This window comes from Neofelis nebulosa, chromosome X (genome assembly GCF_028018385.1).
Source record: "Neofelis nebulosa isolate mNeoNeb1 chromosome X, mNeoNeb1.pri, whole genome shotgun sequence".
NCBI lineage: Eukaryota > Metazoa > Chordata > Mammalia > Carnivora > Felidae > Neofelis > Neofelis nebulosa.
In genome coordinates, this window is record NC_080800.1 from 39,733,018 (window position 1) to 39,751,228 (window position 18,211).

At 42.5% G+C, this 18,211-nt stretch overlaps 1 protein-coding gene across 8 annotated transcripts in view; it reads left to right on the forward strand.

Moving 5' to 3' along the window:
- The first annotated feature begins 1,706 nt into the window (after positions 1-1,706).
- KDM6A (lysine demethylase 6A) overlaps positions 1,707-18,211 on the forward strand; it is a 208,043-nt gene continuing 191,538 nt past the window's right edge. For 4 of the 8 annotated variants that reach the window (XM_058712765.1, XM_058712767.1, XM_058712766.1 and 1 more), the window contains exons 1-2: positions 1,710-2,228; positions 2,443-2,506. In XM_058712765.1, coding sequence (XP_058568748.1) covers positions 2,068-2,228; positions 2,443-2,506 — 225 coding nt within the window. In that variant the 5' untranslated portion in view covers positions 1,710-2,067. Of the gene's footprint in view, positions 2,229-2,442; positions 2,507-18,211 lie in introns of all 8 variants that reach the window. The other 4 variants (XM_058712771.1, XM_058712764.1, XM_058712770.1 and 1 more) reach the window with 4 other exon arrangements.

The window sequence follows — 18,211 nt, forward strand, 5'->3', positions numbered from 1 at the left end:
GTGTGTGGGGAGAAGATCGTGGTGTCAAAATCTCCCAGGACTGGAAGGTTGTGTTTGTGACAAAGTTAACAATGCACGTTAATTTAGCTGTAGAAAACATTCAGCTCTCTATATTCGTTCAAATAAAACGGAACACCGTGAAGAAAGGAAGAGGTGTTGCAGAGAAAGTAATTAAACATGAAATATAATCTATATGAAACCACAGTTTGTTAGTCTAGTTACTGGTCTCAGGGGAACAATTTAAAACCGTGTCTGTGTGCAAAATCAGTTGGGATTTCTATAGCTTCTCGCTGAATACTGCTAGGATTACTGAGTCAGCGCGGAATTGTCTTCTTATATTTTGAAATCCAAGTTAAATCTATCTTGTCTATTGGTTATGAAAAATCTACAAGAATCCATGTTAATAAAGGAAATCTTGTCTTCGTAAGTCGATTAATTAATACTTCCCAGTCTCTGAAGACTGGAGGTGTGCCCTGTAACGGATCTATTATACGAGACCTGTCTTTTGGAAAGATTAATGGACCGAAGGCATGTTTTCTTTTTCTCCCAATTACACCTGGGATTGAAAACTAGACTAGTGACTTTGATTTGCATCTAAGACACGGCCAGAACAAGAAAGTGTTATTGTTGTCTAAGGCATGTTGTGTGGGGTAGAAAAGGCTTTTCTGGGCTGCAAGCTGTGCTGAGGATCTTAACTATGTCTTCTCTTAGGCCTGTCCACAAGCAGCCCCAACTCTTCCACGAAGGACCCCACCCCCCCACCCCGAGATCACAGCCACAAGAAACCAACATTCTGGAGGTCCAGCTGAAACCTGGCATTGTTTTTCTTACGATACTATAGTGAACTACCGACAAAACGCGGGTAGCATGAAAACTTGGCCCCAAAGTGCTGCCAACAGACCTTGGGCGGTGGCGAGCCGTGATCGGCGAGCCAGACCCCGTGGGCGACTCTTCCTTCCCTCCGGCCGGGGGTCAGGAGGCTTTTCCCCCTTCACTTTCGGCGCGAGCAAGGGAACGGGGGCCCGGAGCGCAGGCCCGGTCTAGGGCGGCGCCCGTGCCGCCCGGCTTGGGCCAGCAGCCGCTCCCGGAGCGCGCTCCTCGCGGAGGCCATTATTTCCAGCGGTGCCAAAAGTGTGCGCCTTCTTCGGAGGGCGGAGGTCAGGGGCCGTGCGCCGCGACCCGTACCAGGCCCGGCGAGGCCCCGGAACCCCCCGGAGCGCGGGACTGCCCGGGCCGTGGGTCTGGGCCCACCACCCAGCTCTCCGGCAGGCAGAGGCCGACCATGGCGTCCTCACTCACTGCTCACGCCCGCCGCGGGCGGTGCCGGACCTCGCCCTTCCTTACCGCTCCCCTCCCCCTCCTGAGCCCGCCGCGGCTCCCGAGGTGACACGGCCCGGACCCTCCATTCTCTGCCCCAGTGTATTTAACGAGCACAACCTAACCGCTTGCTGCCTCTCGGTGACAACCCTTCCCCCCCGACAGACGGGCGCAGCAGCCAACCACCGGCCAGAATTGGCCTGCGTCCCGCTCCCCGACGGTGGCGGCCTCGGTGGGCGGGGCTCGGCAGCTAGCAAGTTGAGTGGAGCCACGGCTGACGTGAGTCAACAAAGGTCACGTGAGGCGAGCGGGTGGCGCCGATTGGTGGCGCCGGCCGGGCGCGGAGGGGGGGTCACGGCGGCGGCGTGGGGTTCGCTGTGTGACACAATTACAACAACTTTGTGCTGGTGCCGGGGAAGTTTGTGTCTCCAACGAATCCCCCCCCTGTCCCCCAGCCCCGCGCGCTCCGGCCGTTCCCGCCGTCCCCGCCTGTGGCTGCCCCCCGCCCGCCCCCGCGATGTGACCCTACAGCCGAGCCGCCGCCGCTGCCGACCCGGGGGCTCCGCAGCCCCTGCCGCCGCCGCCTTCGCCGCCGCCGCGTTGGGATTTTTCGTCGCTGCCGCCCGCGGCGGAGGAGGAGGCGGCGATAAAGTTGGTGTGCCGGTCCCGCGCGGAGATTGGGGGCGTCGTTGCGGGCCCCGGCCCGGGGGGGGGGTGTCGGCGTTGGAGTTGTGAATTCGCTGCGTTTCCATGAAATCCTGCGGAGTGTCGCTCGCTACCGCCGCCGCTGCCGCCGCCGCTTTCGGTGATGAGGAAAAGAAAATGGCGGCGGGAAAAGCGAGCGGCGAGAGCGAGGAGGCGTCCCCCAGCCTGACAGCCGAGGAGAGGGAGGCGCTCGGCGGACTGGACAGGTACGGGCCGCCGTCACCCGCCCGGTCGGCTCCGGACGGGCTGGCGCCGCTCTCCGGGGAGGCCCGAGCGCCGCTCGCCTCTGGCGGCGGCGGGGCGGGCACCTCGGCTCGGCGCTCTCCGCGCCGGAGCCGCCGCCGGGGCCTCGGGCGCGGGCAGGGGTGGGTCGGTGGCGTTCCCGGAGCCCTAACGCGCCGCGTGTGTCTCTCCCCGCAGCCGCCTTTTCGGGTTCGTGAGGTTTCATGAAGATGGCGCCAGGACGAAGGCCCTACTGGGCAAGGTAAGGCAGCCGCGGGCCGGAGCGCGGACACCGTCTTCCCCGGCCGGCGCCCCGCTCGCCCCGGGCCCCGCCGCCCGGCAGGCGTTCATTGTGGCCGCGAACGATGGCCGAGGGGCTTCCGGAAAACTATTTCCTGCCTTTGCTCTCTCTCCCTCCCTCCCACCCCCCACCCCCCCACCCCCCCCCAACCCCCGGATACCTCGCTCGCACCCTTGCGAAATCGCCCTCTCCTCTCGTAGCCGGAGGAACCGGGGCAGCAGCGCTTTGGGGCCGAGCTCCACTGGGTGCACGAAAGCGCCTCTCATTTTGCGGCTCTTTGGAGGTAGCCCGATGAGCCCCCGGGGTGCCGGTGTAGCGTCAGGGCAGCGTAAATGTGTGCAGATGGCCCCCCCCCCCCCCCATTTCCGACTTCCTTGCCTCCCGTGGGTTTCATTCTTTTCCTCCAGGCAGGCTGTTCGTAACGTCTACTGTGCACCAAACGTTTTGGGCTCTCCTGCGTCCCTGCTCCCAGAAGGGGGAAGTTGCACGTAGTTTAGGGCGGCGAAGAGTTTGCATTGGGCTGTTGACATGCATCCCGATGGGTCTCTGTTCTACCTGAAGTTAGGTGACTTGTTTACTTTTTTGGGGCGTTCTGCCCCCACACCCCGCAGTTATTTGCGAATGTGTTTTCTTCTTGGAGTCCCGTTTCCTGTGTGCCTGACCGGGGAGGCCAGGGGGGATTCGGGGTGCAGCCTCTGTTTATTTGTGTGGAAAGTTGTTAGCACTGTCATTTAGTTAAGTAATGGCTGCTCCTATCGGCCCAAGATGGCGGGACAGGATGGGAGGAGAAAGTGAAGGGGGGGGGGGGAGTTGGGGGGGAGGGAGGAGAGGTAAACATGGAAATAAATAGTAGCGATGAATAGGCCTCTCCTTCGGAGTGTGCAGCTCGATGGTGTTCAATAAAAATTGTCCGAGATGATTTGCATGCAGAATTCTTGTACCTTTCTCAGGCTTGGAAGCAGCATTCGTAAGCCTGGTAAATGCTTATCAACCTGTAGCACATTTAGTTGCCCAACCGTAAGCTGCTGAACAAAGGCTGTGGAGTCTCGATCTGTCCGCATCAGTTGGTCCCTCCGGAGCAAAATATGATCGAAGTGATATTTGTGTGCTTCCTTAATGGGCACCGTGAAACTTGGGAGTGTGTGCGATAGGTGTTGCATCCGTTAGACATTTTCTTTTCAAGCCGAAATCCGTAGCTTTCAGTTTGACACCTAGCCTTATTGTTACATTTGAGAAGGAAGTTTGACAAAGCCTAGCGTTTTATTCTTAGGTTGATTTTTAAAAAAATTTAGCTAGTTGTTCTCCATTTTTTTGTCTGTAGTTTGGTTTAGGAGTCACTAATTCTTTATCGCAATTGACTTCTGCTTTTGTTTCAAAGTAACTAAGTGTAAGGGATTTCAACCCCAGATAATGACCAGAAAGCTAAACAGTAATAATCCTTTTCAGGAAGCCTGGTGCCTTTGCCTGATAGAGAAAACTTGAATTAAACTTTGGCTGTGTAGGTATTAATTGGTTTCATTAAGATTATCCCTGGAAAAATGAATAGCGACTAGCTCAGAAATGATTTAAGTGTCAATAATTAAAGCCTTGAAAATTTTTTGAGTATTTAAAATATTTTGTTGAAAATAATTGACTACTGTCAGAGTTGTCCTTGCACAAGATTAAATAAGATATTTAAATAAATGGAGCATTATTTTATCTTGGAGTGATTATTGCCAGTCTAATTGGAGGTTGGTAAAATTGTTTGCAAATTTGGAAAAGTTTGGCCAAATCTATGCTTTTGGTTTACGGTAATGAAGATATAAACGGAATCTGATGTTTTATGTGGATGATGTGTAAAATGCTAGTTGATGATTTTGTGTCTCAGAACGATGGTGCTTAGTAGATTCACAGTGGATTGGATTTCAGACTGTAGTATTGGACTCTACAGTAATTATGCACTATTGTGTTTAAATGTTAAAGAACTCAGCGTTTTCAAGCATTTTTTTGTGAAAGTGTGCATTACTTTCTTGATGTTTGAATACAGTAACATGCTATACATGAGAAACTTGTGAAGTTTCACTATGTTTTGGGGAAGAATTAAGGCTTTGTAAAAAAATAATCTGCTGAATTACTAAGTATTTCATTGAGTTGAAAAAAAATTCTTTATTACTTTGTAACTCCGTGCTTGTGAGGTCCTACCTATTTAGGGCAAGACTTGTTAGTCTTAACGTTACAATAAAACATTCTAGAGTGTATGCTTGCAACCTCATGCAGTTCTTGTGAGCCTGCACATCCCAGCGAAATGTATAATGTAAAGCTTGACATTATATAACCTCTCACCTCGTGTTTGAATTGAATTCTGAAAAGAATGAATGAGCTGGGGTCCTGCTGTCGGAAGTATTGAATTAATTCAGTTTCACCCATCTTTTGAATAGTCCTGGGGAACAACAGTCCTGTGTGTGTGTGTGTGTGTGTGTGTGTAATGTTGAGCTATGTTTCAGAATTCATGTTATCTAAAAGTCTTAAAAAGAGTTGGCTTTTCTTTGTTGGGGTTGGTTCAGGCTACTTACCTGAAGGCAGGTAACGGAATTGAATAACTCTCAGGGTTCTCTTTTTAGCTGCTATTTTTGTCCTGCCACACCTCCTCACCTCCCGCCCCCCCCCCCCATAAATTTAGTCTGCAGCTTGTATAACTTTTTTTTTCTTTCTGACAAACTTAGCTATTACTACGTGTTTTCAAAAATTTTTATTCCTATATGTATTATCGGATCGGGCTTCAAGTTTTTAAATTCCAATTTGTAGGTTTAAAAAAAGGTAACTCTTGACATAAAAGCTTTGGTAAGTTTTAAACATTTAATAAAAGTGTCTCTTACTTGCCACTAAACTTGTATGTTCCTTTTCCAGGTGTGAGGATACTTTGTCCAAACTGCTGATTTCTTAGTCTCTGAATGTTTTTGTAAGACTCATTCGTATTAGTGTCCTTAAAAGGATTTTTGTTTGTATGATTGCCATTTGATATACAATACTTGGGATTTTGGATTAAAAAATAAGTTAGTAATATGGTATATTATTTTTGTAGTAATATCTTTAAAATATCTTTAAAAGGTTGTTAATAGCAAGTGGTTGCTTAATCAGAGTTCTTGAAATACAGCATGAGCTTGACCACTTTGCTCTTTAATGCTGACCACTAATCTTTTGGTAACATAATAATTCAAGATTCTTACATTTTAATTACAGTGGAGTTACTGAAAAGTAATTAGAAATGAAACTTTTTTTTTTTTTTTAACGTTTATTTATTTTTGAGACAGAGAGAGACAGAGCATGAACGGGGAGGGTCAGAGAGAGGGAGACACAGAATCCGAAACAGGCTCCAGGCTCTGAGCCGTCAGCACAGAGCCCGACGCGGGGCTCGAACTCACGGACCGCGAGATCATGACCTGAGCCGAAGTCGGCCGCTCAACTGACTGAGCCACCCAGGCGCCCCAGAAATGAAACATTTTAACAGAAATTAACTGTGGTGATTTTGTTGTTAGTACGTTTTTGAAAATCTTTTGGGTTCATCTTGTTCTTAGTTGGATAAGGATTTGTGTTAAAGTATCATGTATAGTAATAATATAGCATAAATACAGAAAGAATAAATATCGCACTATAAGGCATATTTATAGTAATATATTGCTAAAGGGCTGGGGAATCTTATCTGCGTCAGGGAACAACTGCTTAAGTACATAGTCGTTCATTTTGAAGTATCTTTACATCATTTGTAAGTTTGTCCTGAGTATACTTTATTGATACATCTTTTTTTATAATTCTGTTAATCAGTAGAAAGATTATGTGAAATACCGAGGAGTTATGGGTTGTTTACCCTTTAGGATATGCTCAGGGCACTTGGGTGGCTCAGTCCCTTAAGCATCTGACTTTGCCTCCAGTCATGATCTCACTGTTGGCGTGTTGGAGACCTGCATGGGGCTGTCTGCTGTCAGCGCAGAGTTGCTTGGGATCCTCTGTCCCCCCCTGTCTCTCTGCCCCTCTCCCACTCTCACACACACACACTCTCTCTCTCTCTCTCTCTCAAAAATAAACATTAAAAAAGTTGAAAAAGAAATGTATGTTCTATTTTTCCAAGGAGATCATTAGTATTAACATAGTTAGCATTTTTCATTTTTTGGGAAATAGAAGTAGTTTAAAATCCATTAAAGCATATATTTTCCTAAATTTGGTCTGCTTGCATGTAGATGGTAGGGGAAACTTACTAGGTCAGTTCTAGAGATGGTTTATTTATACTATAATATTTAGAGATTGATGATGTTTAGAATTATTCTATATTGTGTTTTGTTTGCTGACACTTAAACGTATATATTCATTTCTAGTGCTAAAGAAGGTTTAGTGTTTGTGTTACAAAAGTAGCCACAGAATAATGTCATGCCTTGTGTTTGAAAATTAGGTCTTTAACTTGATGTGTTTTTAAAAAGTGTTTTCTAGTTTGGAAAGTTGTCTTGTAAATAATTATAGTCACTGTTTGCCTGGATAAAGTCTCATGCTATTACACATTTCCTAAAATTTTGCTACATCCCTAGTAATACAGCTATAATAGTAAGAGATTACAGAAATGTTTGCATACCTGGGCACAAATTAGAACCGCAGGAATATATAAACAGGTACTTTTTAAGTTCTGGCCTTCTTTCTCACTGGATAGCTCTTTCTGTAGAATCAATTATAAATTGAAATGACTAGGGAACATTTGACTGCCACCTCTAGATATTTTAGGTTGTTAAGAAAAACTGCCTGAGAGTTGGGTTTTTGTGATTTAGGTGGTAAAGTGGAGTAATGAGGCATGGGTATTAAACCAAAGTGAAGGTTCACTGCTTGGCTAGCTACAGAGTAAAATGTCTTATTATGACTTGATTATGTAACATTTAGTTTTTATTTCTTTAGTACCAGTATTTTTTTTTTTTTTGCAGATTTGTTAAGTTTTTTTTTTTTTTTTTTTTTTTACTTTGAAACTCATTGTGATGCTTTGAGCTCTTTGAAACTGATGTTAATGACTGATAACACTGTACATCATTAACAGTATTTTTGAAATGTGGTATCCAGAGAGCTAGTTTATGTTAAGAAACACCACCCGATTGTCTAAGAATTGGAATGGTGGTTAGGTTATTTAGGGCCCCCCATGTATTTATTTGTAGACTAGTTAATGGAGTTTCATGAATGCGAAATTGATAGTTTTATGTACTCCTACTGAAGCTTTACATACAATTGTATCAGTTTTGCATACTGTCAACAGTACATTAGAGCAACAAACATGGACTCTACATTAAGTGCAAGTCTTCTGTGCAGAGAACATGAAGATGACAGATATTCCTTGCCTGCATTGAAAACTCAGGCTAAGAGGAACGAGATAAGTATAAGGATGACTAACATAGGAACATCAGTGGCAGAAGAATAGTGTGAAGCGCCCTGAAAGGTTATGTTGAGTGTCCATTTAACAAGTAGAATGGAATTTTTTTTTTTTTTTGCCACCCATAGAAGCATCGATTAGCAAGCAGGCACAAAAGCAGTCACAGGAACCTGTTTGGGAAGCTTGTGAAGTCCCAGCCCTTTGTCTTTGTAGGTAGTGTAACAAGGACCTTGCTGGAAAGGTGCATTGGAGGCACATGTAGCAATCTATCAGCAGCAGCGGGCATTATTCCAGAATTACCTGGTCAGCGGTGGAACACGGGGTTGAATGGGACTTATAGACTACATGTACAGTGTGTAGAGTATTGGGATCCTGGGTTTGTGGATTCTTAGACCCTCCTGTTTGTGCAAAGGTGGAGGTGCCTTTATAGTATTTCTAGCCAAGCTACGTTAACTCGACCATCATTCATTTCACGTGAAAACTTAACGTCTAACACCCTTTATGCTCCCTAACGCATTCCAGGGCTTACTGAAGTAAAGGCAGGAGAACCATTGCCTTTGCAGAGTGCTGTCCTGGCTCATGTCCCCCTCATGTCTCTCATTTTTAGATTGAACTGTTCTTGAACTATGTATTCTTGATTTGGGCATTTAAAAAGTTAACAGCTTTTGGATTTTAGATTAGTAGGGTTAACTGATAGTTCCTAGGTTAAAGTTAACTAAGCATTTGAGACCCATCATCTCCTGATGTGTTTCATTAAAAAACAAAACAAAACATTTAATGAGACTTTCTGTTATGTAACATTTTGTCAGACATTTAAAACTAAATTATTTAATTAAATTTTTACACTTGTGAGTTAAATGTTTACATTTGTGAGACACTGCAAAAAGGATGTCTGGCCTAATTTACAGATAGTCTATTCCATGTATTCAGGTACGTTTCAACAAATTATACACTTTGAACACCAGACCCCAGAAAAGGAAAAAAAGACCCCATCTGCTAGTTCTTCATGCCTGGGCACTTTTATGACCTGGGCCTTCTTTCTCTGGATGGATAGTGCTGGAGGTAGGCAGGCATTGATGACTTCTGCAAAACAGTGCTTTCTTGGCTCTCCCCTTTTCACTTAGCTTACTGTTGGGGCAGTTGTAAATTGAGTTTCAAAGTTCTACCTAGATTGGGCCTCAGTAGAATGGCTTTTATTAACAGGATGAGGATTGTTTCTTGATTGTGTTTTTCGGACATGGTGTTTCTTGACTTGGATATCAGCAAGGAATCTTGTAATTTTGTTTAGGAAAACATTTAAAATCACATTCTGGCTTGTAGCAGATGTTGAAAGGATAATCTGCTGTGTGTTCTGTGCCCTCTCTGATCTCATTTTATAGTAATATTTACCTTTGTATGGGTTCTTGGGATCCTTGAATGAGTTTTCATGGCTCAATTTAAGAAGTTCTCTGACCAGGTTTTGGAAGGATAGTAAGTAATTAAAGAAAGGTCATCTTGGAGTACAAATGACTCTAGGGTGAGGAGGAGGGGAGATTTTAAACTTTACACTTTATAGATTTCTGTACTGCTGTTTTTTTTTTCTTTAGAAATGTATTACTTCACAAATAATACAATAAGCATCCTGATGGTGAAGTACACTAGAGTTATATTTTCGTTGATTAAAAATGGGTTTTATTCTGCCGTGTGTGTAGAGATACCTGTAAGGGCCTTGTCAAGTCAGGATACTTCTGAGCTTGATGGTCCTTAAGTGGGGATAGGGATGAATGAAGTAGAGATGTGCCCTGTTAGGTCCTATTTCTTTGCCTTTTAGGTGGCTTTGGGGTAAGTCACCATGCAATCTTCATTTTGATCTTTAGCATTTGTTTCTTTGATGATTTCACTTTGGGGCCCCTTTTGGCCCAGATTGACATTTAGGACGAAATTAAAAGGACTATAACCTGAAAGCATGAGAGTAATGCCTTCTTTAGATAGTTTTAGGGTTCTCAGCCAGATTATGGGCTATTTGTTTGCCACTTTCTCCTACAAACTTTTGTTTTCTCTTATCCATTTCTTCTTTCAGTCTTTTTTCTACTTTTCTACATTGCTAAAACTGTTGTTCTCTTAACGTTTTTTTTTTTTTTTTGGTAGTTTGGTCTGTGGTAGTATTTTGTCTGTGTTAGAATAAATAAAAGATGCTGCTGCTAAGTTTATTCTCAGGAAGAAGATTGGACTTTGTTATAGTTAAGAAATTTATGTAAGGTCATCTAATTTATTTTAATTTAGAACAGTGGAAGAAACCCTTTTAGATAAAGGATTGTTTTCAAACTGTGGATCTATTATATTATGTTCATTACATCCTTCTCTTTTTTAAAAAAAGTTTGTTAGGGAAAATTTCCTATATATATATTTCCTTATGTTTATTTTTGAGACAGAAACAGAGTGTGAGCGGAGGGAGGAGCAGAGAGAGGGAGACACAGAATCTGAAGCAGGCTCCAGGTTCTGAGCTGTCATCACAGAGCCCGATGTGGGGCTTGAACTCACGAACTGTGAGATCTTGAGCTGAAGTGGGATGCTTAACCGACTGAACCACTTAGGTACCCCTCCAGTATTTTCAAAAGCAGAGAAAAGTAGCCAACTAACCATCACCAAGCACTACCCAGTTGAGCTATTTTCTTCTTCTTTTTTTTAATGGTTATTTATTTTGAGAGAGAGTATGTGCGAGAGGGGCAGAAAAAGAGAGAGAGAATCCCAAGCGAGCTCTGCACTGTCAGGGCACAGCTTGACATGGGGCTTGAACTCACGAACTGCGAGATCATGACCTGAGCCAAAATCAAGAGTCAGACACTCAACTGACTGAGCCACCCAGGTGCCCCCAGTTCAGTTATTTTCAACTCATGACCAGTCTTGTTTCATCTCTATCTTACCCCTCACCCCCATTATTTTGAAGGAAATCTCAGGCATCAATCACATCATTTAACCCATAGATAGATGAGTTTGTCTCTGAAACATAATCACAATGCCCTTATTACACATAAAAATAACTTCTTAATAGCAAATATTTTGAGAGCCTTGATTTTTTAACATGCAAAAGAATTAGTTCCTTGGGAAGCTGGTAGAAAGATATTTAGCTGAATATATGTGACATATTTTATTTTATTTTTATTAAAAAAATTTTTTTTCAACGTTTTTTATTTATTTTTGGGACAGAGAGAGACAGAGCATGAACGGGGGAGGGGCAGAGAGAGAGGGAGACACAGAATCGGAAACAGGCTCCAGGCTCCGAGCCATCAGCCCAGAGCCCGACGCGGGGCTCGAACTCACGGACCGCGAGATCGTGACCTGGCTGAAGTCGGACGCTTAACCGACTGCGCCACCCAGGCGCCCCTATATGTGACGTATTTTAATATCGTGGTAGCATTTTGTTATAGAATATTACACAATACAAGCCAAAAGAGATAATTTTGTCTAAGAACTTTATGAATCTTAGTTGAGTCTGGATCATTTATGCATTTAGGGGAAACTTTTTTTAAGATAGTAAGTTTTTAAGATATAGTAGTTAAATTAGGGTTTTGAATTTCAAGTATCAGACTGAGAACTAGAAAAGCTTTTGGTTTTGCTTGATTGATTATGAAACGTTTGCTGACCTGCTGTGGTGAGGGACTGTGCCAAGTCCTGGGGCAACAAGTAAGACCTGGCCTCTGCCCCTGCAGTCTTTGGAGAAAGATGGACAGACTGAGTGATCATATGTTGTAGTAAGTATACTAATCAAGGTGTATGCCAAGTGCTATGAGCTGTGAAACGATGGAGCCAATAAAACATTAAAATTTTTGGATTATGGATAAACTATCCACACAATTCCCAGCATTTTGGAACAGTTGATTTTGACTAGAGAAGTAAGTAGGTGAGGGAAACTGCATAAAGATGGAATTTGGTCTTGGTTATCAAACATGAGTAGAAGTTTAGCAAGAGGAAGGAAAGGGCAGAGAGTTGGAAGTATGAAGTTAAATGGTGTTTGAGGAATTGTGCATAGTCTAGTGTGGGTAGAGGGTGTCTAAGTGGGATTAGGAGGAAGTAACTGAACATGTCAAGGCCCACGTCACTATAAGCCCTAGGATGTTTTGGGAGGTCATTGAATTCACCTCTCTAATCAGGGCAAATTGGCATGACTAGAAGTAGGTTTTATGGGAATATTATTGGCTACAGTCAGAAGGATAAAGTGGAAGGGAAAGGAACCTAGTTGTTAAGTATTGATGGTTAGATAGCAATACATGGGTTTTAGAATAGAATTCTGGTTCTGCCACTTACCTAGATGTGGGATGCTTGGACAAATTATTTCATCTTTCAGAGGCTCAGCTTTCTCATCTGTTAAATGGAAGTGGTAATAGATTTCTGGCAGGTTGTTGCATTTTGTGTTAGGAAAAAAAGTTACATAAAGTACCTGGCATTGGGCCTAGCATGGAAGGTGCTCAGTGCAAGATACATGGTATCATCTTAGGAAAGACAGTTTAAGTTTAAACTAAGGCTGTATTTTAGGAGTGAGGGGGGAGATAGGGGCAGATTTGAGATCCCTGGAAAGGAATGCTAACATTTCATTACTTTGGCTTTCTTTCTGTCTCTGACCACATCTCAGTCTCCTTTGTAAGAACTGTTCCTAGATCTTTACTCACTCTGCCTCCAACTTGCACGTAAACTTGACTGCCACTTGATTATTTGGGCATCTTGACGTTACCTTATGTATACATATATATACACGCATATATATATATGTATGTATGTATATATATGCGTGTATATATATGTATACGTATATATATATGTGTATGTGTATATATATGTGTGTGTATATATATGCAAACTGAATATATCATTGTCTTTGATGTTTTTTATCATGATAAATGACACTTAACCATTATCCTTGCTAGAAACCTTGGAGTGTTTCTTGACTCCTTTTTTTTTTTTTTTTTAAACGTTTATTTATTTGATAGAGCAGGGGGAGGGCAGAGAGAGAATCCCAAGCATGCTCTGCACTGTCAGTACAGAGTTGGACTCGTGGCTGGATCCCATGAACCATGAGATCATGACCTGAGCCAAGATCAGGAATCAGACACTTAACCGACTGAGCCACCCAGGCACCTTTGATTCCTTTTTCTTGGCCTATAAAATCCTAATAGTCTCCTATCTTGTCATTTCTACTTCTTAAATTTCAAATCTGTTTCTCTTCATTCTCACTGCCTGCCATTCTTCTTCTTCTTTTTTTTTTTTTTTTTCCTTTTTTTTTTTTAAGAGAGCTAGAGTATGTGCAAGCTGGGCGAGCAGCAGAGGGACAGAGGGAGAGAGAGAATCCCAAGCAGGTTCCATGCTCAGCATGAGCCCCACCTGCACCTAGATTTAGCGACCTTGGGATCATGACCTGAGCCAAATTAATGGCACTCAATGGACTGAGCCGCCCAGGCGCCCCCTTACTGCCAATATTCTAATTGCAGCCATGATCCTATCTTTGACTTTTGAAATAACTTCACAATAGTGTTTTTGAATATGTATACTTAAGTGTAGTACAAAATTGAAAAGTTACATGAAGAGTGTTAACAGTGAAAAGAAAATCTCCCTCCCACATCTCCCAGTTATTTGGTTCATATTATCAGGCAGCCACTGATAATATGAAGTTATTGGGTAACTTCATATTTCAACACATATACAACAAGCACATATTCTGTTGTGTTTTTTTCCCCACACAAATGAGATCATACTGTATATAAATTGTTAGAAAATACTTTAATTTTACTGTTTGCTGTGTGAAAATGTTTATAGTTCTTATATTGAATTGTCTTGGGTTTGGGAGTTCTCATTCAAATAGGGAGATGTCGGTGAGGGGATTGATTTGGGTTACTTTTAAGTGATTTTGAGGTTCTGTTCTCCTTTTATGCCTGATACTGAGGATAGAAATTCTTCAGCATGTGAAGGTCTTAATTGTTAGTATGTTCATGTGTTTTCTTCCTTTCTTTCTTTTTTTTAATTTTAGAGAGAGTATGAGTCGGGGAGAGGGGCAGAGGGAGAGAGGAGAGAGACTCTTAAGCAGGGGTCTACGTTTAGCTTGGAGCCCGACATGGGGCTCGATCCCACAACCCTGGGATCATGACCTGAGCTGAAAACAAGAGTCCAGCACTCAACCCACTGAACTACCCAGGTGCCCCTCACGTGGGTTTTCTTAAGATAGCAGTTGTTTATGAATAGAGACTTCTTTAAAGAAGACATCCGGATGGCCAACAGGCACATGAAAAGATGTTCAACGTCGCTCCTCATCAGGGAAATACAAATCAAAACCACACTCAGATATCACCTCACGCCAGTCAGAGTGGCCAAAATGAACAAATCAGGAGACTATAGATGCTGGAGAGGATGTGGAGAGACGGGAACCCTCTTGCACTGTTGGTGGGAATGCAAATTGGTGCAGCCGCTCTGGAAAGCAGTGTGGAGGTTCCTCAGAAAATTAAAAATAGACCTACCCTATGACCCAGCAATAGCACTGCTAGGAATTTACCCAGGGGCTACAGGAGTACTGATGCATAGGGGCACTTGTTCCCCAATGTTTATAGCAGCACTCTCAACAATAGCCAGTTATGGAAAGAGCCTAAATGTCCATCAACTGATGAATGGATAAAGAAATTGTGGTTTATATACACAATGGAATACTACGTGGCAATGAGAAAGAATGAAATATGGCCTTTTGTAGCAACGTGGATGGAACTGGAGAGTGTGATGCTAAGTGAAATAAGCCATACAGAGAAAGACAGATACCATATGGTTTCACTCTTATGTGGATCCTGAGAAACTTAACAGGAACCCATGGGGGAGGGGAAGGAAAAAAAAAAAAAAAAAAGGAGGTTAGAGTGGGAGAGAGCCAAAGCATAAGAGACTGTTAAAAACTGAGAACAAACTGAGGGTTGATGGGGGGTGGGAGGGAGGGGAGGGTGGGCGATGGGTATTGAGGAGGGTACCTTTTGGGATGAGCACTGGGTGTTGTATGGAAACCAGTTTGACAATAAATTTCATATATTAAAAAAAAAAGATAGTAGTTGTTTAATTTTATATGCTGTGACCTGTCAATTGGAATAATTGGCAAATTTTGGCTTCATATTTTGTTTTCTTGGTGTGATTATCAGGTTCTGTGGTTACTAACTTAATTCACTCCCTGAATGTTTGTGGAAGTAGCCATAGTTTATACTACTTAATAATCTTGTGTTCGTGGGAGTCATTCACTTTCTTGGTTTATTCTCATTTTTATTATAGAAAAGGAAAAATAGGTAAACTTGCATTCTTGATTAGTTGAAGACAGTACAGGGCTTAGTGTGTTAACTTATTTCACAGCAGAATATTTTTATTTTCACTCTAGAGTGACTGGTGGTAGAGCTAAAACAGTAGTACTTTATTTCTTGGGGGTCATTAACCCTTTTAGGGTCAGTGTAGCTGCATACATTTTGTATATGATTTCAGGGAGTGTATGGATCCCTTTGAAGCCCAACTGTAGCCTCCATTATTTTCAGTTAGTGCAGTTTACTTATTTTTGGGTAGAGGTGTTAACGATGGGAGTGTGTTGGGAGAAAGAAAAGCTTTAAAACCACTGGGTTGGTTAGGCTTAGATGGCATGGATTTTACCACACAGTTTTGCGGTATTCTATGACCACTTCACATATTCTCTCAAATTCTTCTCTGCTGGTTATTGTAAGGGTACTAGGGGAAGAGAATGTGGACCGATCCCTAGACAGCTTATTGCTCTAACTGGAAAAATAGCTGTATGCACATGCCCCGTTAACATAGTAAATAGGGTTTAGTATTGCTTCTTCAGCCTGGGCGCTCAAAATGTTGGTTTAAAGATTGGGAAGGCTGTGTGATATACTGGGAAGAACAATGGATTAGAAAACTGAAGACCTGAGTTGTAGGGTCTGCTGCCTACTTTAGTCAAGTTGCTTAATTCTCATGGTCCCCAGTTTTGCCATCTATTAAGATGAAGGCCTGGGAATTGCAAATTTTCAGTGACTAGCACCAGAATTCTAGGTAACAATTCATTTGAGTTTTTAGGCTTGACCCAGTTCTTTTAAGATTTTGACCCAGAAGCAGGGCACAATGGAGCTTTGTTCTAGATGGTAATTTTCTTTGATTTCAGCCTCAGGCCTTCAAGATCAGAAACCAAAAGAATGCAGGCACATTAATGGAACTGAGAGTTGTATGTTTTGGTTAATCTAGTGTGATTAACCATTAAGTTAGTCTTAGATTGATTTGAAAGCTGGTCTTATTTATTAATGGTTCATGTTTGACTTCTCCAAATTTCTTATAGTTGGGGCTATAATTTTTTAAGTCAGATCTGAGGTTTCTAATTCTAGAAGATGGGTATAATCACTGCGTCTGTTCGCTAGGAATTCATATAACAGGGCTAAATGAATTCTCATGTGAATTGGTAAGAAATGTCACCCTGAATAAATATGTACTGCACAGGACATTTGGGTGTTAGATGAATAAGGTCCCTCGATTTCCTGAGTAGTGAGAATCACTTGGCACTTTGCGATCTATTGAATGTAAACTTTATTGTTCAATTTTGCTGTGTATGTGTGATTATATTTTCATTAGTAGCCTATCAGTTAAAAAGGTAGATTTTGAATCCTTTTCTTTTCTTCTCTTTTCTTCTTTTCGCTTCTCTTTTCTTTTCTTTATTCATTTTGAGAGAGAGAGAGAGAGAGAGAGAGAGAGAGAGCGAGCTGGGGAGGGGCAGAGAGAGAGGGAGAGAATCCCAACCAGGCCCCGGCAGCACGGATCTCACAAATTGTGAGATCATGACCTGAGCCGAAATCAAGAGTCAGATGGTTAACCAACTGAGCCACCCATGCACCCCTAGATTTGAAGTTTCTTAAGAGGAAACTTTTCTTTTTTTTTTTTTTTGCTTAACAGTCTTTCAAAGATAATAAATGGATAAAATGAAGTAGGTCTTCTGTCATTGAAGTTATTCAAGTTTGATCATTGACACTTAGTTAGCCAGCTTGTTGTAGGCAACATTCAGACATCAAAGGATAACTTTTACTGTTAAGTTATCTGTGAAGATTACCCAACCCTTAAATAGTCATGATTCTATGAAAAGAGGTAACTGGGTCCTGAATATCTGACAAAGAGCTGGAGTCCTTCCTAATCTGATGGACTGGATCTTGCTTTTTGGCTTTTGCTTTGTCTTGTTGGACTTGGTTGTCTTTACTCATAGAAGTGGACATCATTTGACAGATTGGATATTATGAATACATTTTTGTAAATGGAAATTGTTTTCTATTAGCTTTTAAAAATTTTGACTTTATTTTGAGATAATGATAGATTCTTGTGAAATTGTAAGAAATAGTAGATCTAGTATATACCCTTTACCCAGTTTCTCCCAGTGGTAGCATCTGGCAGAAGTGTAGTACGATATCACAACCAGGATATTGACATTGATATAATCAAGATATAGAACTGTTCCGTTACCACAAGTATCTGTCTCGTTGCTGTTTTATAGCCACACTCTCCCCACCCCCATTCCAAACCCCTGGCAACTAGTAACCTGTTCTCCATTTCTATAATTTTGTCATTTGAAGAATGTTATATAAATGGGATCTTACAGTATGTGTCCTCTTGGGATTGCCTTTTTTCACTCAGCAGAACTCCCTGGAGATTAATCTCAGGTGTATGTATCAATAGTTTGTTTCTTTTTATTGCTGAGTAGTATTCCCTGGTATTAATGTTACTACATTTTCTTTAACCATTTACCTGTGAAGGGCATCTGAATTATTTCTCATTTTTGGCTATTGCAAATAAAGCTGCTGTGAACATTTGTGTACAGGTGTTTTTGTGAACATGAGTTTTCTCTGGGATAAATGCCCGAGAGTGCAATTGCTGATAGTTGCTTGTTTAGTTTTATAAAAAATTGCCAAACTGTTTTCTTTTTTAAAAATTTTTTTTTTTTCAACGTTTTTTTATTTATTTTTGGGACAGAGAGAGACAGAGCATGAACGGGGAGGAGCAGAGAGAGAGGGAGACACAGAATCGGAAACAGGCTCCAGGCTCCGAGCCATCAGCCCAGAGCCTGACGCGGGGCTCGAACTCACAGACTGTGAGATCGTGACCTGGCTGAAGTCGGACGCTTAACCGACTGCGCCACCCAGGCGCCCCTGCCAAACTGTTTTCAAGAGCAGCTCTACCATTCTATATTCCCATCAGCAGTTCCCAGCAGTGTTCCAGTTTCATTGCATCCTTGCCAGCATTTCGCGTTATTACTGTTATTTATTTTTGGCATTCTG